The following is a 27,246-nucleotide window of genomic DNA, read 5'->3' as shown; positions in this document are numbered from 1 at the left end:
CTTCGTCACTTCTCCACTTCTCCAGCTCTTCGTCACTTCTCCACTTCTCCAGCTCTTCGTCACTTCTCCAGCTCTTCGTCACTTCTCCACTTCTCCAGCTCTTCGTCACTTCTCCACTTCTCCAGCTCTTCGTCACTTCTCCACTTCTCCAGCTCTTCGTCACTTCTCCAGCTCTTCGTCACTTCTCCAGCTCTTCGTCACTTCTCCAGCTCTTCGTCACTTCTCCAGCTCTTCGTCACTTCTCCAGCTCTTCGTCACTTCTCCAGCTCTTCGTCACTTCTCCAGCTCTTCGTCACTTCTCCAGCTCTTCGTCACTTCTCCACTTCTCCAGCTCTTCGTCACTTCTCCAGCTCTTCGTCACTTCTCCAGCTCTTCGTCACTTCTCCAGCTCTTCGTCACTTCTCCAGCTCTTCGTCACTTCTCCAGCTCTTCGTCACTTCTCCAGCTCTTCGTCACTTCTCCAGCTCTTCGTCACTTCTCCAGCTCTTCGTCACTTCTCCACTTCTCCAGCTCTTCGTCACTTCTCCACTTCTCCAGCTCTTCGTCACTTCTCCAGCTCTTCGTCACTTCTCCAGCTCTTCGTCACTTCTCCAGCTCTTCGCCACTTCTCCAGCTCTTCGTCACTTCTCCAGCTCTTCCAGGTACAGCGGATCACGGTACGACTGCGTTTACTGGCACCATCACCACAACCTCACGCTGTAAGTCTCTCTGTCTAACATGTGTGTTAAAGTCCTTGCTTTACACACCAGTTACAATAAACTGGGCGTGTTGATCTTCAACGAAGACAACATTTTTGTTTTTGGGTCACTTATTGTTTTATATGTGAAAAAGCCTAAATCAAATCTGTTATCGAGTAAAGCGATTGAGTCTCTTTGGAAAACCATTCATACGCGTTAGTTTTACAATGTCTTTATGAACTTTCTGAAGCGTCTAAGTAGTAGTTGCATAACTGTCAATGGAGGGATCAGAAATCTCTGATTTCATCAATAATATCGCAATTTGTGTTCTGAAGATGAACGAAAGTCAGGTTTTGAACGACCTGAGGGTGAATAAATAATGACTGAAATGTCATTTTTGGGTGAATTACCCTTTAAAGGATTAGTTCACTTTTTAAAAAACTTTTGCTGATAATGTACTCACCCCCATGTCATCCAAGATGTCCAAGATGTTTCTTACTTCAGTCGAAAAGAAATTAAGGTTTTTGATGAAAACATTCTAGGATTTTTATCCATATAATGGACTTCACTGGGTACCAGACGGTCCAAGGCAAGTTTCAAGGTAATGACAGTTTCAGTGCAGCTTCAGATGGCTTTAAACGACACCAGACGATGCGTAAGGGTCTTATCTTGCGAAACGATCAGTCATTTCAAAAATAAATAAAAAAGTTTAAGTTTTACAAGCACAAATGCTCGCCTTGCTCTGTTCTGTGATGCACGTTCGTTACTCTCCTGTTCGAACTCGTTCATCAAAATGAACGAATCTTTTTTCGAGTCATTTCGTTCATTCAACGCATCCAACGAACGAAATGACTCGGGAAAAAAAATTTCATTTTGATGAACAAGTTCGAACAGGAGTCACGAACGTGCATCACAGAACAGAGCAAGGCGAGCAAATGCCCCGACATTTAGTCAACTAAAGCTACATTATATATATATATCATAAAAAATAAAATAAACACTTAAATCGCAGAGCTAAATTTCGTGTTTTTAACAACGTGTTCTGTTTTAACCGGCACTAACGGTGTCACAATGGTCCGGTAAAACAGCAGCTTTGATATTGTGACATTAAATATCCTTGAACACGTTGCTTCATATTGTTGATGATCTGTCCCGCAGAGAAAGCATGAATGCAGTCATCATTGTCGGCTCAGTAGTGGGGGGGGTTATCCTTCTCACCATCATCATCGCCATCACCTGCTGCTGTGTCAGGAAAACATGTGAGAGCTTCTGCATCTCATCACTCCAGTCTTCTCACACACTCACATTCAGTGATCATGCAAATCAGAGATGTTATGTTATTCAGGCCGGTTGCGAAACTGAATTATGAAATGATGTTGTTTCTCCCACAGCGGGTTGAGGAAATCATGGCAGTCGTGGAGGATCATTACCCAGCATTCCCTCTGAAGACTGCGCCTCACCGGATGCTGATCGATCAAGACCAGCGGATGCGCTTCAGTCTTTCTTTTTTCTCTTTTATTTTCAGTTTCTCCTTTCGGTTTGCTTCTGTTGGTCGGCAGTTTTCCTTTATTCAGTTTTCCATCTTATTCAGCTTGAGTGTTTTAACAGTGCTGAAGTTTTATCGAGTGTTTAATGCAGGTGGATTGTAAACGCTCAAAATTGTACCGATTAAAATATTGAGTATCAAAGACTAAAAATAACTAATGTTTTTTTGTTTTGTTGATTAATGTGTTGGTTAGTTTCGATGTTTAGGTTTTCAGTAACAGGGAAATGTTCACAGATGTCTTGAATGACTTTTACACGAATCCAGGAAAAGAAACCATGGTTGTGTTTAAAGGAAGTGTGAACATGTTTTTTCTTCTGAAGGTCTAAATGTGAGAGATTACCCACAGTCCTCTCTGTTCAACACATGAACGCTCAATAAACACAAACCATCTCCAGTGCGTGTATTGTTATTATTTATCTACAGGAATACAGTATATTACATTTATTTACTCCTTTTATTTAAGTATTTGAATATTTTTAAATGCAGAGTATACTTTTTGCCCCTAATTAAAAAAAATAGTAGAGATTATTTTAACTGTTTTGAATATGATGTTGAGTATATATATATATATATATAGGGGTGAGCGGGGCACAAACTAACGCGGGGCTAGTTGTCACACACTTGTTTTAAATACTTCCACACATGCAAGCGTAACAAAACTTACTGTATTTACCATATCAACACTATATAGAGGAAAGATTACAACAAAATTCTGAAATCTTTGGAAGATATCACTGAACATTTATTTAAACAGCAAAACTAAATTTCTTACTTGTGTTCATTTTTCATCTCTATTTTTTGTGTTTATTTAAAATTAAACACATCTGATATTATTTGAATTTGTAATATAATAGTTGTTTAATGCTGATCTAACAGCAGAAACACTCGCCGGGTTTAAAGCCCAGTTGCTCAGGCGGGGCATGTTGTCACACTATGTTACAATGAGCCCCTATTAGAACTATTCTATTCTATTCTATACTATTCTATTCTATACTTTTCTATACTTTTATGAATTCTATTGAGAAAACATTAGAAAAAGGTGAATAAAGACAGTCAATGTTCAGAAATTATTAATTATTATTATGTTTTGAACTATGGTGTATAGCTGTGTTTTGCGGTGTGTTCGTTGTCAAACTCAAAAAATATATTTTTTTAATTATTAAAAATTGCCATTATTTTATATAAAAAAGTTAATATTGGTATTTTATTGAGAAAGTATTTTAGTGTGTCTTGTATATTTTTTTGATTAGCCTAGATCAGATAAAATTTGAGTCTGTCATATGGTCATGTTACTATCAAAATAACTGTACCGCAGTAATCCTGAATCACATTCATAAATTACCTCATATAGCCTACATGTATTCATGATTTACTCAGTGTTATTGTTGATGTGTTTGTAAAGGTATTCGTGACATTAGTTTATGAAGGTGTTCATTCATTCACTCACTCAGTGTTGTTGATGTGTGTGTGTGTGTGTGTGTGTGTGTGTGTGTGTGTGTGTGTGTGTGTGTGTGTGTGTGTGTGTGTGTGTGTGTGTGTTCTCACCCAGTGTTGTTGATGTGTGTGTGTGTGTGTGTGTGTGTGTGTGTGTGTATTCTCACCCTGTGTGTGTGTGTGTGTGTGTGTGTATTCTCACCAAGTGTTGTTGATGTGTGTGTGTGTGTGTGTGTGTGTGTGTATTCTCACCCAGTGTTGTTGATGTGTGTGTGTGTGTGTGTGTATTCTCACCAAGTGTTGTTGATGTGTGTGTGTGTGTGTGTGTGTGTGTGTGTGTGTGTGTGTGTGTGTGTGTGTGTGTGTGTGTGTGTGTGTGTGTGTTTATTCTCACCCAGTGTTGTTGATGTGTGTGTGTGTGTGTGTGTGTGTGTGTGTGTGTGTGTGTAGGTATTCTAACCCCGTGTTGTTGATGTGTTTGTGAATGTATTCTCACCCTGTGTGTGTGTGTGTGTGTGTGTGTGTATTCTCACCAAGTGTTGTTGATGTGTGTGTGTGTGTGTGTGTGTGTGTTTATTCTCACCCAGTGTTGTTGATGTGTGTGTGTGTGTGTGTGTGTGTGTGTGTGTGTGTGTGTGTGTGTGTGTGTGTGTGTGTGTGTGGGTATTCTCACCAAGTGTTGTTGATGTGTGTGTGTGTGTGTGTGTGTGTGTGTGTGTGTGTGTGTGTGTGTGTGTGTGTGTGTGTGTGTGTGTGTGTGTGTGTGTTTATTCTCACCCAGTGTTGTTGATGTGTGTGTGTGTGTGTGTGTGTGTGTGTGTGTGTGTGTGTGTGTGTGTGTGTGTGTGTGTGTGTGTGTGTGTGTGTGTGTGTGGGTATTCTAACCCCGTGTTGTTGATGTGTTTGTGAATGTATTCTCACCCTGTGTGTGTGTGTTTGTGTATTCTCACCCAGTTTTGTTGATGTCGTTAGTGAAGTTGGCGACTGCGACAGAGTCCGGTTGAAATCCCTCTTTCAGGAAGAGATTTGATGTTTTCTCATCATAGAGCGCAGAGTAGATTTGAGCCCACGACACGGTCACGTTTAAAACACAGATTACACACACAAACAAGCGACGACACGCCATTGAACCTCCAGAAACACTCTTCTCCTTCTCTTCTGAGGTGTAATGGTGTTTGGTAGACTATCTAAACTGCGTTACAGCCACCAGCTGGACGGGAGCGCGCGGTCACGTGATTCTCCGCGCTGTCAGTCAATTTTAGTTTGTTTTTTGGCTGATAAAAGCTTTTAGGAAGCCAGTAGGAGCTGCATGGATAACATACATTTTTAAAATCTTTAGATTCATTAAAATGAATTAAGATTAATTAGACATGTGTGATATTATGCAGGAAAAGTAGCTGTCATCTTTCTTCTTTTTTTTCAAATTGCAGGAACGATATAACACTGCTAAAATGAAAGACTTTACGGAGTGATACTTTACGGAGTCATCATTGGCTCTTTTAACTGTTTAACATATCAACAGACTTCGGTGTGCTCAAGGATGACTGCTGAAATGACCTTGATGACAGTGCAGCCAAATCAAGGATTTAACAATCTTAGGACATGCGATTAGAGATATGCATGATCAGAAATATGCGTGATCAGAGATAAGGATGATCAGAAATATGCGTGATCCGAGATATGCATGATCATAAATATGCGTGGTCAGAGATATGCATGATCCGAGATATGCGTGATCAGAGATATGCATGATCCGAGATATGCGTGGTCAGAGATATGCGTGGTCAGAGATATGTGTGATCAGAGATATGCACGATCAGAAATGTGAGTTATCCGAGATATGCATGATCCGAGATCTGCATGATCAGAAATATGCGTGATCAGAGATATGCATGATCGGAGACATGCGTTATCAGAGATATGCATGATCCGAGATATGCATGATCAGAAATATGCGTGATCAGAGATATGCATGATCGGAGACATGCGTTATCAGAGATATGCATGATCCGAGATATGCGTTATCAGAGAAATGCATGATCCGAGATATGATCCGAGATATGCATGATCCGAGATATGCATGATCAGAAATATGCGTGATCAGAGATATGCATGATCGGAGATATGCGTTATCAGAGAAATGCATGATCCGAGATATGATCCGAGATATGTATGATCCGAGATATGCATGATCAATATGCGTGATCAGAGATATGATCTGCATGGACTTACTAACCCCTAGTGGCCTAGAATATGTTCTACAATAAACCGCATAATATTTTCCACATTAGGCGCTGTCAATAGTAAATTAATAATAAAATGAAAACAGACTTCAATATGTGAGCCTACATTTCTTATTTACAGACTGCAAATACAATCTGACATAAGGAGACATTTATACCAGCAAATCACATTGGATTATTATGTAGTAAATACATATTTATGCATTACAAATCATTTGAATAATTATTACCCTTTACCAGCAGATTAAGGTTTGTGTTATTTTTTACTATTAAATTGTAAAGTTATGTTAAACTACTCGAGAGCAAAATAAAAATACAAATGTGTGTATATGATACAAATGTTATGTAAATTTTATTACATTTTTGTTCCTGAAATTCACGTTTCTCCTGGGATCAGGATAATTATGTTTTTCCCAATCTTAAGAAAGTTGTGCCGGAGTGAGAGTTTATAGAGTAGCGTGAGGAAGAGTCCCCGGTGGAGTCGGCCGAACACAGAGTAACACTGGAGGAAGACCAACAGCAGAACCGATGGAGGGAGGAGACAGGGAACGACCCAGGTGCGTGTGTGTGTGTGTGTGTGTGTGTGTGTGTGTGTGTGTGTGCCCTGGCACACAGGGCGTGTGATGCGTCAGTGCAGCAGTGTTGGAGTAGTAGTGCTTGTAGCTAGTGCATGTTGCATGCTACTTCTGCTTACCACTCTCTGCTTTCAGCTACTGCCACCGGATAGCCCTCTGTTTTCAGGGGTGAAAAGAGGAGCCGAGTGTGTAAGCCTCCCAGCCGGTACATAGCCTCTCCACTGCCAAGATCTCGTACACGCCTCCCCGTGGCACACATGGTAACTGGTCCCTTGTGGCTCCAGGCTAAGTTTTACGGGATCTCGGAGCATCAGTGGGCCCCAGAGACGCGGCATAAATAGCCCCAGCTATGGGTAAACAGTGAAGACCCCAACGGCGGCGCAGGCGGAAGATGGTGATGTGAGAACCACCACAACGGCTGTGAAGGCGGAAGAAGGCAACCCCAAGCCACGTGGGTTAACTCGGGAGGGTACAGTGGCTAGGGGACCAAAACCCGAAGACAAACCTGCACCTGGGGACAGGCACAGGCGGAGTCCAACTAACCAGACCACCGGCAGCCCCTGCAGCTCCTGCCAGACGAAGGTCGTTATGGGTTCCCTCATGCCACTGGAGGTCCGTCTGGTAGGAGTGAAGACGGTGGGAGTGATGTCTGCGCACCCGCACCCACACCCTCACCTTAATCCTCACCTATGCGCAAGAGCATCCCCCCTTGCGGTCGAAAAATCAAAGTGAAAAATAAGCTAAGCATTGCTTCGTGGAACGTTCGTACACTGCTGGACCTGGCCGAAACTCCTGACAGGCCCCATCCCAGGACAGCACTGGTGGCCCTGGAGCTCGCAAGATATAACATCGACATGGCAGCTCTCAGCGAGACCAGACTACATGGGGAGGACTCCCTGACAGAGGTTGGTGCTGGGTACACCTTATTCTTGAAGGGGGTCCCCGAAGGCACTCGCCGTAACCATGGAGTTGCCTTTGCTGTGCAGCGCATTCCCGAATCCCCCATTGGCATCAATGAAAGAGTGATGACATGGCGCATTCCCCTGGCAAAGGAACGCTTCGCCACTCTCATCAGTGCATATGCTCCAACTCTTGATGCCGAGCACAACATCAAAAAGGATTTCTACAGAGCTCTTGATACCATCTTACAAAAAACCCCAGCTACGGACAGGCTCATACTCATGGGAGATTTCAATGCTAGAGTGGACATGGAGCGCCTGGTATGGAATAAAGTCATTGGTCAGCATGGTGTGGGGAAAATTAACCACAATGGGCTCAGACTTCTCTTCCTCTGTGCAGAGCACCAGCTGGTCATTACTAACACCCTCTTCCAGATGAAGAACAGGCTTAAGACCACCTGGCAGCACCCCCGCTCAAACACTGGCCTTTTCTTGACTACATGATTGTCCGTCAAAAGGACAGACAAGATGTCCTCACCACCCATGTTATGCGCGGAGCTGAGTGCTGGAGTGACCACCTCATGGTCAGATCCAAACTACTCATGAGCATTCAGCCCCGTGGCCCGAGGACAGCTTCAAACAAGAAACTCAACTTTACAGTGCTGAAAAGCCTCACCTCCAAAGACAACTTCAGATGGCTCTTTGCTGAAAACCTCAACAAAGATCCCGGAGGAATCAACCGACTGGCCAGCTCTGCGTCAGGCTATTCATAGCGCAGCCTCAGAGGCGCTCGGCCAATCAAGGAAACTCCACCAGGACTGGTTTGACTGTAACTCAGCTGAAAAACAGTCACTCCTAAAAACCAAGCATGAGGCCCACAAAGCTCTCCTGTCCTGCCCTGGATCTCCCACCCTTAAAACCACCTTCATTGCTGCAAGAACTGCAACCCAGCGAGCCCTCAGGACTATGGAGGATACCTGGTGGGTGCAAAAGGCGCGAGAAATACAGAACCTGGCAGACTCTAATAACATTCAAGGCTTTTATGATGCCATAAAAGCATTGTATGGCCCCAGGAAGCGGGCGATTGCCCCAGTCCGATCAGCTGACGGCGCCATGCTCTTCAAGGACCGCCACGAGATTCAACCCACATCAACCCTGTTGACCCACATACTCTGGATAATCTCCCAGAACTGCCACCAATCATGCACTTGGACACCCCACCACTTTATTCACAACTCCGGCAAACCATTGCAGGGCTGAAGAACAACAAAAGCGCTGGACCTGATGGAATCCCTGCAGAGGTTTTCAAACACGGAGGATACATCCTCACACGTCGCCTGCACCTCCTGATCCAAAACATCTGGGTACATGGGACCCTCCCACAGGACTGGAAGGATGCTAACATCGTGGTCATTTACAAACAGAAAGGAGACCGAGCAGTCTGCGGAAACAGCCGCGGGATAGCTCTCCTCTCCATCGCAGGGAAAGTACTGGCCAAGATCATGCTCAGCAGACTGGTTGAGCACATCTCGGAAGTTGTGCTTCCGGAAACACAGTGTGGCTTCCGGAAGACCAGATCCACGACAGACATGGTTTTTGTCTTGAAACAGCTGATGGAGAAGAGACGAGAACACCACAAAGACCATTACGTTGCCTTCACCAACCTCAGCAAAGCTTTTGATACCATCAACCGTGAGCTGCTCTGGAAACACCTCTCCAAACTTGGGGTACCACCCAAGATTCTCAGCATCCTACAGCAGCTGCATGACGGGATGCAAGCCAGAGTGCTCACATGAGAACTCCAGTCAGAGCCTTTCGAGGTTAATGTTGGGGTGAAGCAAGGCTGTGTCTTGGCTCCGGTGCTCTTTAACATCCTCCTCTCTGCCATCACCTGCTTCTTCCACCGTGTCATGGGACATGAAGACGGTGTCCATGTGGAATACGCAAGCCTTTCCAACATCCGGCGGCTCCAGGCCCGCACAAAGACAAAGACCCACCAAAACAAGTGTGCAACTCAAGGATCGGACTCAACGGCCACGAAAAGTGGCACCAGCGGCAAGGTCGCTGATCCCCCCCATCCCCCCTCCCCCCAAGTGATCAGAAATATGCGCCTATCCACCGCAGATGTTTTTTGGCCACAGCTGCTTCCATACAGATTGAGTCAGTGTTGCTGAGGATGACTGTATGGGGGATTCGATCTTCCCAGGACAAACTGAGCAAGTGTCATCATCGAACACGATGGACAGCTAAGAAGAAGAAGAAGAAGATGTGTGTGTGTGTGTGTGTGTGTGTGTGTGTGTGTGTGTGTGTGTGTGTGTGTGTGTGTGTGTGTGTGTGTGTGTGTGTGTGTGTGTGTGTGTGGAAGGCTGGAGAGGACAGCGGAGACTGGAGGCATTGTGAACTTTCGGCATCAGCTCTGGCTCTGGCTCTGGCTCAGGTTCAGGATCAGGATCAGGATCAGGATCAGGATCAGGTTCAGGATCAGGGTCTGGGTCTAAGAGTCTGATGGCTGAGTGACCGGCAAATTCCTCCTGTACCTCATTCATGGTGACAAACTAAGCACTTAAATCTTGAACTTTATTGTAAAGTATTAAATTACTAGTTAATTTAGCTAAATAACTTTGGCTGATGGTTTGTGATTTGCTAAACCAATGTGTGTGAAATAGTTTGAACCCTGATTTATCACCGACACAGAAGAGCCAGCATTACTTTCTGCTTCAGATTCTCCTGGGACGAAGGCACAACAGATTTGTGTAATTACATGAAATTAGATTCATCTTTATTGTCATTGTGCAGAGTACAGTAGAGCCAATGAAATACAGAAGCATCTAACCGGAAGTGCAAAGACCTATATAAATATATTCAAATATAAAACATTACTGTTGTAAGCTGCGATTTGATTCATTCGTGCATGTAAACAGTGATTATGGCTCATGGATCACTCCTGGCTGACACTAGACCAGACACATGTGGGTTACCAGAGCTTTAACCACTACTACCACTGTTTTACACAGCATTAAGTTAACACCTTATGTTTGACAGAAAAAAAATAATACATTTTTTTATACCACAGTATGCATATGTGCACACGTGATTGTGCATATTTACATGTATAAATGAACTCCATGCTTCAAATATGGCCATATGGTGAATGTTTTATTTGAGTTTTTCTGTTGTATGTTGATTGCATGCTCATTGCACATGTGCCTGTGACATCATCACATACACCCCAATATGAGTTCAAACAAAACACTTTGATGAGACTTCCCCTGAGTTGAAGAGAGAGATAAAGTGAAAAAACAACAACAAAAAATGGTAATGATGCCAAACAACTATTTGCTTATTTTAAAAAGTTTAGATCCACAGGGCTTATGGGAGCTTCTGAAAATACTGGTATAGTGGGTCATCTCCCTATAGGAATCTCATGGTGTGAAGACCTATATCTGGGGTGCTTCATTTTCTAACAATTCTCTTCAAGCACACATAATGCGTCCTTCAAAATACACTGAATGAGGGAAAACATAGACTGCCTCCCAAGGATCCTTCAAATGAAGACGGCCTTCGACGGCACTTGATAGAACACAGCCTGAAAAGATGCAGCTTCCTCACCTATTTTACCTATTTGGCTTCTTCACCATCAAATACTGCCAAGCCATTGCTGAATTGTTGCATTTTAAAAGTCCATTTGGTTAGTTTTGCACCGGCAGGGTATGTTTATTTTTGTAATACACTTCATATACAGTAGTAATTGAAAGTGCTTGATCTCAAACAGTCTGAAGACATGATGTGGGACTCAAGATTGGATGAAAAATGGTGAAGATTGGACACAAATTGCACTGAATTGGCTTGGCCCAATTGGAAAATGGGAATGACGGCAAAACGGATATCAGCAGAAAATGAAGTGTAACTGGAGACGTTTAGGGGCGTTAGAAATCATGCCATTTCACAACCTTTGACCCTGTGGTTATTTGGGCTGCCATAGATTCCCATGGTCGAAGAAAAGTGACTAACAAACACTTTTTGGGTCATTACACATCTTTGGGACTTGATGCCTATAATAATGGGGTTTTTTTTCTTGCTTCATTGTCTTTGATAGAGATATTTACATACAGAGACAAAATATGAGCACATAAAAACAATAAAAAATATGATAAAAGATGAGAGAACTTTGTAAACAAAGCAAGACAAACAAAATGTTACACAGCAAATGCAAAGGAAAGAAGCACTGCGTGCGCAGGTCTATGAAGAGAGCGGGGCTGGATGAAGAAGACGGTTCACTCCTTCAGAGAGAAAGTGTTCAGGTGGGGCAGAGCCCATTCGATGGACCACCGCTGAAATACACAACGACATATTATAACAGACAAAAAAGAAAGACAGCAGATGTGCAAACTCTAACAAATTGCTATGTGATTCAACATAGATTGTGCTTTTGTCATGTTATACTGTAATTTCTATGAACATACTTTAGACATCATTAATGCCCCGTTTACACGAAGGGAAGACGCAGATATTTCCCTGCGGTTTGGCCTCTCATTTACACGAAAACCCTTTTTTATCACAGAAAACGATTATTTCTAAAAATTCCGGCCAAAGTAGAGATTTCTGATAACGGCCGTTATGTGTTGCCGTGTCAACTGGGAGAAACCGGGTTTTAGGTTCTCAAACGTCACATTATGCGGCAAAAAAAAATGCTTAACGTCATATGACAGGAACAGGAAGTCGCTCGTGTTATTCGTTGTTGTCGATTCTGAGGATTCTGATTGGCTTGGATTGCTTTATCCTTCTGCGTATACTACCGCCCATAGGTTTGGCATAGTTATGATGGCGCTCAACGGTGTATTTATGCAGGTTGATGTAGATGACAACTGTTTTTAAAAGGATGTTGTGTGCACGATGTTATTATTGAAAACGGAGGGGGGGAACTATTCGTTTCTCTAAATACCCGGCTATGTGTAAATGTGGCCTAAGTCTCAGGAGTCTCCAACCTTCCTGCAGAGTTTAACTCCAACTCTCATTAAACACACCTGAAGCAGCTAATCAAGGTCTTCAGTGTAGCCGTCTGAGGCTACGTTTACACGTGGTCGGCTATTTTCATAAACGGACATTTCACCCTCTCTGTTTTCAAAAATAACATTGTGCACACCTGTCAGTTTTCAGAACCCGTGTATATATGCCGTCAAGAGCATGCCAAACCTGTAGGTGGCAGTGTAACGAGAAGCTCAAGCCCACGTTAGCCAATCAGAATCCAGACAATAGCAACAACAGCAACGAATCACTTCCTCTTTCTCTTTTGAACAAAGAGGTTGCACTTTTGATGCAGGTGCAAGTTCTGTTTTCCAAAGTTTTCCAAAATCTCCACACTGGCCGGAGTTTTTAGAAAGAATCGTTTTCAGAGGCAAATTCTCCGTTTGCGTGTAAACGAAGGGCACAAACGAAGGGAAATGTCTCCGTTTTTCAAAATAACCAGTACCTGTAAACGGTGCCTGATTGACAGCAAATATGCCCAGGAGCAATGATGTCTCAGACCACTGGCTTGTGCAAGTGCAAAATAAAAATGTGCATATTAAACTACATGATACAAATGTTTTGCTATATCTGCATGAGCCCAGTACTTTGGGATGTTGCTGGAGATGCGTGGTCTTATCGAGTACCCTGAGCTGGAGCTGGCCCAGATCAAGAAGAGTGAGGAGGCAGTCCAGGGTCGTTGATAAGACCACACATCTCCAGCAACATCTCAAAATACTGGACTCATGCAGATGTGGTTCGGCACCAGCGCTGAAAGGCTGGGAAGTTGGTGAAGATGCCAAGCAGACCTCCTGCAAATGGGATCAATTCCAATTTAACATTCAACAGAAACCAAGCTGCCACTATAATGTACTATTCTATAATTTGTCCCTCGTTGCATAACTGAGGACTTGGCAAACTTCATAAAGGTCTCTTACATGGTCTTGTCTACAGCTCTCAGGGCAACAGGCAGGAGAAAGCAAGCCACTGCGATACCCCTTACTTGATGAGGTCTGTGGCGTCAGGATGAGTCAGTTTTTAGGTTGGTGAGTCCTTAAAATATCCTCAAAAGTCCTGTTTGCTAGCATGAGTCAAAGGAGCCAACCACCATGTCTCTACGATGTTCTGATGCAGAAATATAGGTTTTGCTAAATGGTTGCTAGGGTACTGTTTGGTTGTTAGGGAGTGGCTTGGCAGCTGGCAATGAGGATACTCCAAAGGCTGCTTGTCAGTATGAATGATATAAATCAACTGAAATCCCTCTATGACATTCTGATTTAAAGATATCCCTCTTTGGGTATGGGTTGCTAGGGTGCTTGATAATGGGTGCTAGGGCGTGGTTAGAAAGTGTTGAAGGTGATTCGTGATTAGCTGTTTACTCCCCTGGGTTAAACAAGCCCACCCTCATGTTTCTATGACACTACTATCCAAAGATATCCCTTTGACCTCTCTCAGTGGAAGTCTATGGAACTTGTTGCTAGGGCTTGGCTTGATAGCTTCATGGTGATCCTGAGAGACCACCCCTTGTCTCTATGACACTGTGATCCAGAGTTATGTTCCATACAAAATCCCTATCTACCATAGTAGGATAAACATGTATGCGCAATCCCAGGTTCAGTCCCTTCGCCATAGTAAGTCAATGGGGCAACTTTGGGCAGCTCCTGCCCCCCAGGAGTGCAACTTACACCCCATTGTGAGGCATGTCACCAATAAAGAGTGGTTGTATCATGTAAACGACCATTCCATTTGATTTCTGGTGTCAGAATTTTATGAAAAGTGGGTTAATTTGTCTTTGTATGTTGTGTGGTTCAGGAGATATGAAAATCAGCATTTTTCGCCACTCGCGTTGACATCGCTTCAAGATGGCCGCCAAACGAAGCCCATGGGACATTAGTCGACCTCGGGAACATCAGAAAATCTTAACTATACACCATTAGGGTCCCAAAAAAACAGGTTACAAAAATCTGCCAAATCTGGGAACCTATTTCTCCCGCTACAATGATTACACGTGGGACTCACGAATGGCATAGTAGTAGTCAATGAACAATAAACTAGGTTAAGAGAACGTATTTTAACATACAATTCTTACATAACCTTTAATTTTCTATGATGTTAATCCCAGAAACTCATTATTTCATTGAACTGCAGATGACTGCAGGATGACTTCTAAGTTTATTTGTGAAGACAGAAAAGCTGGTATGATATTGTAAAGTCTAAAACTTGCCCATTGAACCGCCTCCTGTTGTCACTGACGCTGTTTGCGTGCTCAAAAAGCTACATTGAGGTGTGTACTTTCATTTGTTGCTGTTGTCTGCCTATTATTTATAATTACCTTCCTCACGAAAAATTAGTCAACAAATCCTCAGTAAATAGCTGCTGGTGTGTTATTTTACAACATTGAGTGATTTACACACTATTTGATCTCACATTGTATGGGTTTTATTCACCATGTTCAAGGAACTCAAGATTTAGGTAAATGAACTCACCCAACTCTCTTTGAGCTGGAAAGTGTTTTCCTGGGTCCCTCTGCAGTCGAATCTCCTTCACGGAGAAGATGGAGGTAGCTGTGGGGACAGAATTTAAAAACTATTTATAGTAATTATAATATTTCAACAGTGAACGTATGACATAAATGTGTAGAAATAGTTGAGCTCAAGATTGTTTTTTACAAGCAGAAACTGCCATCTTGACTTATGATGTTCCCAAATGTTTTGATGAATGAGATGTATACGTGTAGCATCACATTTTACAAACATTCATTTGTGAAACTACTAAATATGAACTTTAAAATAAGCTTATACTACTTTAATATTACTAATATGAAATACTTACTGTCATCCAGGTCCTGCACTTTGTCTCCCAATTCTCTGAAATAAACGTGGCGAAGAGCCACTTCTGCAGAAATACGCCGCCTTGCTTCAAACTACAAAAACACATTCATCTAGAGTGAAAATGTTTCTTTTACAGAGCCAAAGCACCACCAAAACAATGTTCTTCTACAAATGCATGCACTTTTGTTTAACCGCTAGAGGGCCAAAATTTGCATAGTGTACCTTTAAGGATTATATAAGGACAGGTGTATCAATGAAAGTCCAAAAGTCTCTTTCATAATAATGAACATACTAATCTGGTAAAGCAAAATATATATTATTAAAGTAGACATTGATCAAAAGTCTCTTTCATCTCTGAGGCTTTCTTTCCAAGGGCAAAAGCGAATTCGTACTTTACCTGTAAAAACTGGCATAGCAGATCATGACCGTCATTGGTGATCCTGTAGAACAAAATTACAAAAATCATATTATAGCTATAGCTTCCAGTCCCAATGTTAAGACATTTTAGTGGTAGTATTGTGTGCCCTCTGGCGTAATCTGGTGTCCTTGTTCCTGTGCTTGTCCTCTGCTTTTTCCTTTGCTATTGAATTTGGACTAGTTTTGTCTCTGTTGTTTAACTGTTTTCTGAGTATCAAACATTACCAATTAAAGACCCTGTTCAGGTGTGGGTACTAGAAACCTTTCCCAACAAAAATGTAATCTAACAATACACCTCATATATAGATCCACAAATATATAACATCACGAAGCAGCCACACAGAAAGGCTTTTCACACACCTGGGTGCATGAGTGATCAGAGGTTCCCCATCATAATGGGGGAAGTTGAATGAAAGGAAGTTTTCATTGGTATTGACTCCTGGCCAAGAGTCCTCAGTAGGAGAACCTGGAGATGACACAAGTTTATCATCAGAACAGACTCCAACTACACTTACTTGAATGATCATGTATTAAAAGAAAAGCAGATGGTGATGGTTGAGCATTGATGCAGGCTACAGGCTAGTACATAAGGCGTTTACACATCTTGTCTAGTGTTTGTAGTTTCTAAAATGGCAAGAACAAAATCTCTATTGAAAAACACCAGCCTGGTGTTGTCTTGAGAAAGGAGGGCTATATAAGCAAAAAACTAAAAACGCACTGAGCTCTTACCCAAGATACGAAATATAAGATGAAGTTCATCCTCCACTGTCGACCCAGGGAAGAGAGGGCGTCCGGTGATCATTTCATAGAATATACAACCTACACCCCTATGTTAAGGAAACAAAGCAGACAGACAGAATGAATAAAACGTCTTTTTGAGAAATGCATGAAAGGAAAAATCTCGATATGCTACCCAGGCCAAATAGAGAGTGTGCTGGTGAACCAAAACCAGATAACACGTTGTAGCAAGGAATGATAGAAACGAGTTGAAATAGTTTTCAGAGTGACATCCAGCCTGACACCACTGATCAAAGCTCTTCTCTAGTTGGCTGAATTTAAAACGACACCCATGAAACACTCATGCACACAATTTAGGGTTTTCTTTAAGGTCAGGGTGTTGACAACCGAGGATCCGTCCCGCAGAGTTCAGCTCCAACTCCAATCAAACACACCTGAACCTGAATAAAGTATAATGTAGAAACGGGACAGGTGTAATGAACAGGACAGGTGTAATGATCAGGACAGGTGTAATGAACAGGACAGGTGTAGTGGAAAGGACAGGTGTAATGAACAGGACAGGTGTAATGAACAGGACAGGTGTAGTGGACAGGACAGGTGTAATGAACAGGATAGGTGTAATGAACAGGACAGGTGTAGTGGACAGGACAGGTGTAGTGGACAGGACAGGTGTAATGAACAGGACAGGTGTAGTGAACAGGACAGGTGTAATGAACAGGACAGGTGTAATGAACAGGACAGGTGTTATGAACAGGACAGGTGTAGTGAACAGGACAGGTGTAGTGAACAGGACAGGTGTAATGAACAGGACAGGTGTAGTGAACAGGACAGGTGTAATGAACAGGACAGGTGTAGTGAACAGGACAGGTGTAATGAACAGGACAGGTGTAATGAACAGGACAGGTGTAGTGAACAGGACAGGTGTAATGAACAGGACAGGTGTAATGAACAGGACAGGTGTAGTGGACAGGACAGGTGTAATGAACAGGAGAGGTGTAATGAACAGGACAGGTGTAGTGGACAGGACAGGTGTAGTGGACAGGACAGGTGTAATGAACAGGACAGGTGTAGTGAACAGGACAGGTGTAATGAACAGGACAGGTGTAGTGAACAGGACAGGTGTAATGAACAGGACAGGTGTAATGAACAGGACAGGTGTTATGAACAGGACAGGTGTAATGAACAGGACAGGTGTAATGAACAGGACAGGTGTAGTGAACAGGACAGGTGTAATGAACAGGACAGGTGTAGTGAACAGGACAGGTGTAGTGAACAGGACAGGTGTAATGAACAGGACAGGTGTAATGAACAGGACAGGTGTAGTGAACAGGACAGGTGTAGTGAACAGGACAGGTGTTATGAACAGGACAGGTGTAATGAACAGGACAGGTGTAATGAACAGGACAGGTGTAATGAACAGGACAGGTGTAGTGAACAGGACAGGTGTAATGAACAGGACAGGTGTAGTGAACAGGACAGGTGTAATGAACAGGACAGGTGTAATGAACAGGACAGGTGTAGGTAACAGGACAGGTGTAATGAACAGGACAGGTGTAGTGAACAGGACAGGTGTAATGAACAGGACAGGTGTAGTGGACAGGACAGGTGTAGTGGACAGGACAGGTGTAATGAACAGGACAGGTGTAGTGAACAGGACAGGTGTAATGAACAGGACAGGTGTAGTGAACAGGACAGGTGTAATGAACAGGACAGGTGTAATGAACAGGACAGGTGTTATGAACAGGACAGGTGTAATGAACAGGACAGGTGTAATGAACAGGACAGGTGTAGTGGACAGGACAGGTGTAATGAACAGGACAGGTGTAATGAACAGGACAGGTGTAATGAACAGGACAGGTGTAGTGAACAGGACAGGTTTAATGAACAGGACAGGTGTAGTGAACAGGACAGGTGTAATGAACAGGACAGGTGTAGTGGACAGGACAGGTGTTATGAACAGGACAGGTGTAGTGAACAGGACAGGATTAATGATCAGGACAGGTGTAGTGAACAGGACAGGTGTAATGAACAGGACAGGTGTAGTGAACAGGACAGGTGTAATGAACAGGACAGGTGTAATGATCAGGACAGGTGTAGTGAACAGGACAGGTGTAATGAACAGGACAGGTGTAGTGAACAGGACAGGTTTAATGAACAGGACAGGTGTAATGATCAGGACAGGTGCAATGAACAGGACAGGTGTAATGAACAGGACAGGTGTAATGATCAGGACAGGTGTAGTGAACAGGACAGGTGTAGTGAACAGGACAGGTGTAGTGAACAGGACAGGTGTAATGATCAGGACAGGTGTAGTGAACAGGACAGGTGTAGTGAACAGGACAGGTGTAATGATCAGGACAGGTGTAATGAACAGGACAGGTGTACTGAACAGGACAGGTGTTATGAACAGGACAGGTGTAGTGAACAGGACAGGTGTAATGATCAGGACAGGTGTAGTGAACAGGACAGGTGTAGTGAACAGGACAGGTGTAATGATCAGGACAGGTGTAATGAACAGGACAGGTGTAATGAACAGGACAGGTGTAGTGAACAGGACAGGTGTAATGAACAGGACAGGTGTTATGAACAAGACAGGTGTAATGATCAGGACAGGTGTAATGAAAAGGACAGGTGTAGTGAACAGGACAGGTGTAATGAACAGGACAGGTGTAGTGAAGAGGACAGGTGTAATGAAAAGGACAGGTGTAGTGAACAGGACAGGTGTAATGAACAGGACAGGTGTTATGAACAGGACAGGTGTAATGAACAGGACAGGTGTAATGATCAGGACAGGTGTAATGAACAGGACAGGTGTTATGAACAGGACAGGTGTAATGAACAGGACAGGTGTACTGAACAGGACAGGTGTAATGAACAGGACAGGTGTACTGAACAGGACAGGTGTAATGAACAGGACAGGTGTAGTGAAGAGGACAGGTGTAATGAACAGGACATGTGTTATGAACAGGACAGGTGTAATGAACAGGACAGGTGTAATGATCAGGACAGGTGTAATGAACAGGACAGGTGTTATGAACAGGACAGGTGTAATGAACAGGACAGGTGTAGTGAACAGGACAGGTGTAATGAACAGGACAGGTGTTATGAAAAGGACAGGTGTAATGAAGAGGACAGGTGTTATGAACAGGACAGGTGTAATGAACAGGACAGGTGTAATGAACAGGACAGGTGTAATTAACCCGGAGAGGTGTTATGAACAGGAGAGGTGTAATGAACAGGACAGGTGTAATGAACAGGACAGGTGTTATGAACAGGACAGGTGTAATGAACAGGACAGGTGTAATGATCAGGACAGGTGTAATGAACAGGACAGGTGTAATGAACAGGACAGGTGTAGTGAACAGGACAGGTGTAATGAACAGGACAGGTGAAGTGAACAGGACAGGTGTAATGAACAGGACAGGTGTTATGAACAGGACAGGTGTAATGAACAGGACAGGTGTAATGAACAGGACAGGTGCAATGAACAGGACATGTGTAGTGAACAGGACAGGACAGGTGTAATGAACAGGACAGGTGTAATGAACAGGACAGGTGTAGTGAACAGGACAGGACAGGTGTAGTGAACAGGACAGGTGTAATGAACAGGACAGGTGTAATGAACAGGACTGGTGTAGTGATCAGGACAGGTGTAGTGAACAGGACAGGTGTAATGAACAGGACAGGTGTTATGAACAGGACAGGTGTAATGAACAGGACAGGTGTAGTGAACAGGACAGGTGTAATGATCAGGACAGGTGTAGTGAACAGGACAGGTGTAGTGAACAGGACAGGTGTAATGAACAGGACAGGTGTAGTGAACAGGACAGGTTTAATGATCAGGACAGGTGTAATGATCAGGACAGGTGTAGTGAACAGGACAGGTGTAATGAACAGGACAGGTGTAGTGAACAGGACAGGTGTAATGAACAGGACAGGTGTAATGATCAGGACAGGTGTAGTGAACAGGACAGGTGTAATGAACAGGACAGGTGTAGTGAACAGGACAGGTGTAATGATCAGGACAGGTGTAGTGAACAGGACAGGTGTAATGAACAGGACAGGTGTAGTGAACAGGACAGGTGTAATGAACAGGACAGGTGTAATGATCAGGACAGGTGTAGTGAACAGGACAGGTGTAATGAACAGGACAGGTGTAGTGAACAGGACAGGTTTAATGATCAGGACAGGTGTAATGATCAGGACAGGTGTAATGATCAGGACAGGTGAAATGAACAGGACAGGTGTAGTGAACAGGACAGGTGTAATGATCAGGACAGGTGTAGTGAACAGGACAGGTGTAATGAACAGGACAGGTGTAGTGAACAGGACAGGTGTAATGAACAGGACAGGTGTAATGATCAGGACAGGTGTAGTGAACAGGACAGGTGTAATGAACAGGACAGGTGTAGTGAACAGGACAGGTTTAATGAACAGGACAGGTGTAATGAACAGGACAGGTGTAGTGAACAGGACAGGTGTAATGAACAGGACAGGTGTAGTGAACAGGACAGGTGTAATGAACAGGACAGGTGTAATGATCAGGACAGGTGTAGTGAACAGGACAGGGCAGGTGTAATGAATAGGACAGGTGAAGTGAACAGGACAGGTGTAGTGAACAGGACAGGTGTAGTGATCAGGACAGGTGTAATGAACAGGACAGGTGTAGTGAACAGGACAGGTGCAATGAACAGGACAGGTGTAGTGAACAGGACAGGTGTTATGAACAGGACAGGTGTAATGAACAGGACAGGTGTAATGATCAGGACAGGTGTAGTGAACAGGACAGGGCAGGTGTAATGAATAGGACAGGTGAAGTGAACAGGACAGGTGTAGTGAACAGGACAGGTGTAGTGATCAGGACAGGTGTAATGAACAGGACAGGTGTAGTGAACAGGACAGGTGCAATGAACAGGACAGGTGTAGTGAACAGGACAGGTGTTATGAACAGGACAGGTGTAGTGAACAGGACAGGGCAGGTGGAATGAACAGGACAGGTGTAGTGAACAGGACAGGTGTAATGAACAGGACAGGTGTTATGAACAGGACAAGTGTAGTGAACAGGACAGGTGTAATGAACAGGACAGGTGTAGTGAACAGGACAGGTGTAGTGAACAGGACAGGTGTTATGAACAGGACAGGTGTTATGAACAGGACAGGTGTAATGATCAGGACAGGTGTAGTGAACAGGACAGGTGTAATGAACAGGACAGGTGTAGTGAACAGGACAGGTGTAATGAACAGGACAGGTGTAGTGAACAGGACAGGTGTTATGAACAGGACAGGTGTTATGAACAGGACAGGTGTAATGATCAGGACAGGTGTAGTGAACAGGACAGGTGTAATGAACAGGACAGGTGTAATGAACAGGACAGGTGTAATGATCAGGACAGGTGTAATGAACAGGACAGGTGTTATGAACAGGACAAGTATAATGAACAGGACAGGTGTTATGAACAGGACAGGTGTAATGAACAGGACAGGTTTAATGATCAGGACAGGTGTAATGATCAGGACAGGTGTAATGATCAGGACAGGTGTAATGATCAGGACAGGTGTAGTGAACAGGACAGGTGTAATGATCAGGACAGGTGTAGTGAACAGGACAGGTGTAATGAACAGGACAGGTGTAGTGAACAGGACAGGTGTAATGAACAGGACAGGTGTAATGATCAGGACAGGTGTAGTGAACAGGACAGGTGTAATGAACAGGACAGGTGTAGTGAACAGGACAGGTTTAATGAACAGGACAGGTGTAATGAACAGGACAGGTGTAGTGAACAGGACAGGTGTAATGAACAGGACAGGTGTAGTGAACAGGACAGGTGTAATGAACAGGACAGGTGTAATGATCAGGACAGGTGTAGTGAACAGGACAGGGCAGGTGTAATGAATAGGACAGGTGAAGTGAACAGGACAGGTGTAATGAACAGGACAGGTGTAGTGATCAGGACAGGTGTAATGAACAGGACAGGTGTAGTGAACAGGACAGGTGCAATGAACAGGACAGGTGTAGTGAACAGGACAGGTGTTATGAACAGGACAGGTGTAGTGAACAGGACAGGGCAGGTGGAATGAACAGGACAGGTGTAGTGAACAGGACAGGTGTAATGAACAGGACAGGTGTTATGAACAGGACAGGTGTAATGAACAGGACAGGTGTAGTGAACAGGACAGGTGCAATGAACAGGACAGGTGTAGTGAACAGGACAGGTGTAATGAACAGGACAGGTGTTATGAACAGGACAAGTGTAGTGAACAGGACAGGTGTAATGAACAGGACAGGTGTTATGAACAGGACAGGTGTAGTGAACAGGACAGGTGTAGTGAACAGGACAGGTGTTATGAACAGGACAGGTGTTATGAACAGGACAGGTGTAATGATCAGGACAGGTGTAGTGAACAGGACAGGTGTAATGAACAGGACAGGTGTAGTGAACAGGACAGGTGTAATGAACAGGACAGGTGTAGTGAACAGGACAGGTGTTATGAACAGGACAGGTGTAATGATCAGGACAGGTGTAGTGAACAGGACAGGTGTTATGAACAGGACAGGTGTAGTGAACAGGACAGGTGTAATGAACAGGACAGGTGTAGTGAACAGGACAGGTGTTATGAACAGGACAGGTGTTATGAACAGGACAGGTGTAATGATCAGGACAGGTGTAGTGAACAGGACAGGTGTAATGAACAGGACAGGTGTAATGAACAGGACAGGTGTAATGATCAGGACAGGTGTAATGAACAGGACAGGTGTTATGAACAGGACAAGTATAATGAACAGGACAGGTGTAATGAACAGGACAGGTGTAATGAACAGGACAGGTGTTATGAACAGGACAGGTGTTATGAACAGGACAGGTGTAATGAACAGGAGAGGTGTTATGAACAGGACAGGTGTAATGAACAGGACAGGTGTTATGAACAGGACAGGTGTTATGAACAGGACAGGTGTAATGAACAGGACAGGTGTAATGAACAGGAGAGGTGTTATGAACAGGACAGGTGTAATGAACAGGACAGGTGTAATGAGCAGGACAGGTGTAATGAACGAATTAACTACCAAGGAGGAGATTGACTAGAGAAATGACATCGAACATAGGCAAACAGAAACACTGAACAAATCACTGAAGGACTGAACCAAAACACTGACACTAAACAAAACAGAAGCATAACCCTGACATAAATATTATATTCAGTGTATTATAAATATATATTTCAGTCATGAAACTCTAGATAGGTTCTTTACAGGCAATTACATCATTACCGAATGGTGCAAACTGGTCGTCTCTGCTGATCCTGCAGCCAATGAGATTGCTTAATATTAATATAGTCTGGTTCAGTGTTTGCTGGAGGCTATTCCTGCAGCGCAGAGATCCTCTAAAGACCCTCCACCTCCCCATCTCCACCTGCAGAGATCTGCTTCGGGATTTACAGCTGTATCTAAATTATTCAACCCCCATAGCAAATCAGGTTTATTGGCAAAATGTACAGACTTTCAGCTGTTTGGAATGAACGAATCAAACAAAAGCAATTGAAATAGATCAACACAACAAAAGTTTAAAGTGGTTTCCGCAAATTCAACTTAAAATGTATCTTTTAATGACTTCTGCAGTCTCAAAACTATTCAACCCCTGAATAGAATCCCTCACAAAAGCACAAATCTGCAAAATAGGTGTTGTCTCACTAATCAAGGGCTTCATGAGTGGCACCAGGTGTGCTTGACCTAGAACACATGAAATATCTGAAGTGGCGAAGTTTGTCGAGTGTCACGTTTGACTGTGTTAGAAATAAGTCAAAAGAATGGTCCAAAAAGTTAAGAGAAGATATCATCGCCCTTCACAAACAATGAACAGGATTCAGAAAGATAGTGAAGGCACTAAATGTTCCTCGAGACACTGTTGGAAGTTCAGAGTTAAAGGAACAGTGGTTTACCACCTGGACGGGGCAGTAAAAGGAAGATATCAACGGCTGCAACCAGATTTCAGAGAAGGCCGGATCAGGAAAACCCTGGAGAGACTGCAGACGATCTGGTGGCCACAGACACTGAGGTTTCAGCTGCACAGTAAAGCTCGTACTAAACACAACAGAACTCCAGGACTACACCTCTACTGACCCAAACGCACAAGAAAAGTGCTCAAACTCATGTATATAAGCCACAGGAGTTTTGGTATTCTGCTCTGTGGAGTGATGACACAACACTGGATGTTCTCGTCCCTCTGGATCAGCGGTGTGTCTGAGGAAGAATGAAGCATAAGCTGATAACAACACGGTCTACAGTTCAGCATGATGGATCAGTGATGCTCTGCGGCTGATCTATATCCTCCGGCACTGGAAACCTGCAGCGTGAGGAAGGAGAGATGATTCACTGAAGTATCAGGAGATACTTGGAGGAAACATCATGCCGTCAGTGAGGAAGCTGGAGCTCGACCTTCAACAGGACAACGATCCCAATCATACCTTAAAGTCCACCAGGCTCGGTTGCAGAATAAGTCCTGGAAGATACAGTGGCATCACAGTCACATGACTTGAGCCCCATAGTAAATCTCTGGTGGGATTTGAAGAAGGCTGAATATCACTGAACTGGAGGCCACTGCTCACGAGGAACGAGCTCAGATTAAAAGTTGCATTTTCAGGTGAATTTGGGAAAACAATTGTGTTAAACTGTTTCAATTACTTTTGGTTGATATTGTCCCTGCAAACATCTGAAAGTCTGTACATTTTGCCAATAAACCTTTGCTATGGGGGGGGGGGGGGGTAATTTTTCGATTACAACTCTATGTATGTCTATTCATGCTGTATCAGCAGCATATCATACATGCTCACAGCAGCAAGTGTGTGTGTGTGTGTGTGTGTGTGTGTGTGTGTGTGTCCTCACCAAATGTCGATGGAAGTGTAGTACTCGGTCGCCCCCAGCAGCACATCTGGAGGCCTGTACCAGAGAGTGACGACTTCATTAGAGAAAGTCTTTGAGGGAACTGACTTTTCTCGTGCGAGACCTACAGCAGACACAAACAGACGTGATTCAAATCTGTAAATCTGCAAACGTGATGATCTTGATCATTTCACACTATACAGTTAATGTCCAATGGTGTCTCTGTGTATCATCAGATCAGTGTCTCTGTGTGTCATCAGATCAGTGTTAGGGTGTATCATCAGATCAGTGTTAGGGTGTATCATCAGATCAGTGTTAGGGTGTGTCATCAGATCAGTGTTAGGGTGTATCATCAGATCAGTGTTAGGGTGTGTCATCAGATCAGTGTTAGGGTGTATCATCAGATCAGTGTTAGGGTGTGTCATCAGATCAGTGTTAGGGTTTATCATCAGATCAGTGTTAGGGTGTGTCATCAGATCAGTGTTAGGGTTTATCATCAGATCAGTGTTAGGGTGTATCATCAGATCAGTGTTAGGGTGTATCATCAGATCAGTGTTAGGGTGTGTCATCAGATCAGTGTTAGGGTGTATCATCAGATCAGTGTTAGGGTGTATCATCAGATCAGTGTTAGGGTGTATCATCAGATCAGTGTTAGGGTGTGTCATCAGATCAGTGTTAGGGTGTGTCATCAGATCAGTGTTAGGGTGTGTCATCAGATCAGTGTTAGGGTGTATCATCAGATCAGTGTTAGGGTGTGTCATCAGATCAGTGTTAGGGTGTATCATCAGATCAGTGTTAGGGTGTGTCATCAGATCAGTGTTAGGGTTTATCATCAGATCAGTGTTAGGGTGTGTCATCAGATCAGTGTTAGGGTTTATCATCAGATCAGTGTTAGGGTGTATCATCAGATCAGTGTTAGGGTGTATCATCAGATCAGTGTTAGGGTGTGTCATCAGATCAGTGTTAGGGTGTGTCATCAGATCAGTGTTAGGGTGTGTCATCAGATCAGTGTTAGGGTGTATCATCAGATCAGTGTTAGGGTGTGTCATCAGATCAGTGTTAGGGTGTGTCATCAGATCAGTGTTAGGGTGTGTCATCAGATCAGTGTTAGGGTGTATCATCAGATCAGTGTTAGGGTGTGTCATCAGATCAGTGTTAGGGTGTGTCATCAGATCAGTGTTAGGGTGTATCATCAGATCAGTGTTAGGGTGTATCATCAGATCAGTGTTAGGGTGTGTCATCAGATCAGTGTTAGGGTTTATCATCAGATCAGTGTTAGGGTGTATCATCAGATCAGTGTTAGGGTGTATCATCAGATCAGTGTTAGGGTGTGTCATCAGATCAGTGTTAGGGTGTGTCATCAGATCAGTGTTAGGGTGTGTCATCAGATCAGTGTTAGGGTGTGTCATCAGATCAGTGTTAGGGTGTATCATCAGATCAGTGTTAGGGTGTGTCATCAGATCAGTGTTAGGGTGTGTCATCAGATCAGTGTTAAGGTGTATCATCAGATCAGTGTTAGGGTGTGTCATCAGATCAGTGTTAGGGTGTGTCATCAGATCAGTGTTAGGGTGTGTCATCAGATCAGTGTTAGGGTGTATCATCTGATCAGTGTTAGGGTGTGTCATCAGATCAGTGTTAGGGTGTATCATCAGATCAGTGTTAGGGTTTATCATCAGATCAGTGTTAGGGTGTGTCATCAGATCAGTGTTAGGGTGTGTCATCAGATCAGTGTTAGGGTGTATCATCAGATCAGTGTTAGGGTGTATCATCAGATCAGTGTTAGGGTGTATCATCAGATCAGTGTTAGGGTTTGTCATCAGATCAGTGTTAGGGTTTATCATCAGATCAGTGTTAGGGTGTGTCATCAGATCAGTGTTAGGGTGTGTCATCAGATCAGTGTTAGGGTGTGTCATCAGATCAGTGTTAGGGTGTGTCATCAGATCAGTGTTAGGGTGTATCATCTGATCAGTGTTAGGGTGTGTCATCTGATCAGTGTTAGGGTGTGTC

The 27,246-nt window shown here is 43.6% G+C and overlaps 2 protein-coding genes across 4 annotated transcripts in view; both read right to left on the bottom strand.

Moving 5' to 3' along the window:
- The window catches only part of plbd2 (phospholipase B domain containing 2), a 28,785-nt gene extending 23,874 nt beyond the window's left edge, over positions 1 to 4,911 (bottom strand). Inside the window, exon 1 of the mRNA XM_077238641.1 lies at positions 4,608 to 4,911. Coding sequence (XP_077094756.1) covers positions 4,608 to 4,783 — 176 coding nt within the window. The 5' untranslated portion in view covers positions 4,784 to 4,911. The remainder of the gene's footprint in view (positions 1 to 4,607) is intronic.
- Positions 4,912 to 10,122: 5,211 nt separating this feature from the next.
- The window catches only part of LOC143746734 (cyclin-dependent kinase 16), a 36,526-nt gene continuing 19,402 nt past the window's right edge, over positions 10,123 to 27,246 (bottom strand). For all 3 annotated transcript variants that reach the window (XM_077238778.1, XM_077238765.1, XM_077238774.1), the window contains exons 10-16: positions 25,243 to 25,363; positions 16,356 to 16,453; positions 15,987 to 16,092; positions 15,607 to 15,649; positions 15,211 to 15,301; positions 14,865 to 14,942; positions 10,123 to 11,705 (exon numbers count right to left, since the gene is read on the bottom strand). In XM_077238778.1, coding sequence (XP_077094893.1) covers positions 11,614 to 11,705; positions 14,865 to 14,942; positions 15,211 to 15,301; positions 15,607 to 15,649; positions 15,987 to 16,092; positions 16,356 to 16,453; positions 25,243 to 25,363 — 629 coding nt within the window. In that variant the 3' untranslated portion in view covers positions 10,123 to 11,613. The remainder of the gene's footprint in view (positions 11,706 to 14,864; positions 14,943 to 15,210; positions 15,302 to 15,606; positions 15,650 to 15,986; positions 16,093 to 16,355; positions 16,454 to 25,242; positions 25,364 to 27,246) is intronic.

Source organism: Siphateles boraxobius, unplaced genomic scaffold, assembly GCF_051911475.1.
Source record: "Siphateles boraxobius isolate OS27281-9 unplaced genomic scaffold, OSU_SipBor_1 100, whole genome shotgun sequence".
In the NCBI taxonomy this organism is placed as follows: domain Eukaryota; kingdom Metazoa; phylum Chordata; class Actinopteri; order Cypriniformes; family Leuciscidae; genus Siphateles; species Siphateles boraxobius.
This window is presented reverse-complemented; position numbering and strand designations above follow the sequence as displayed.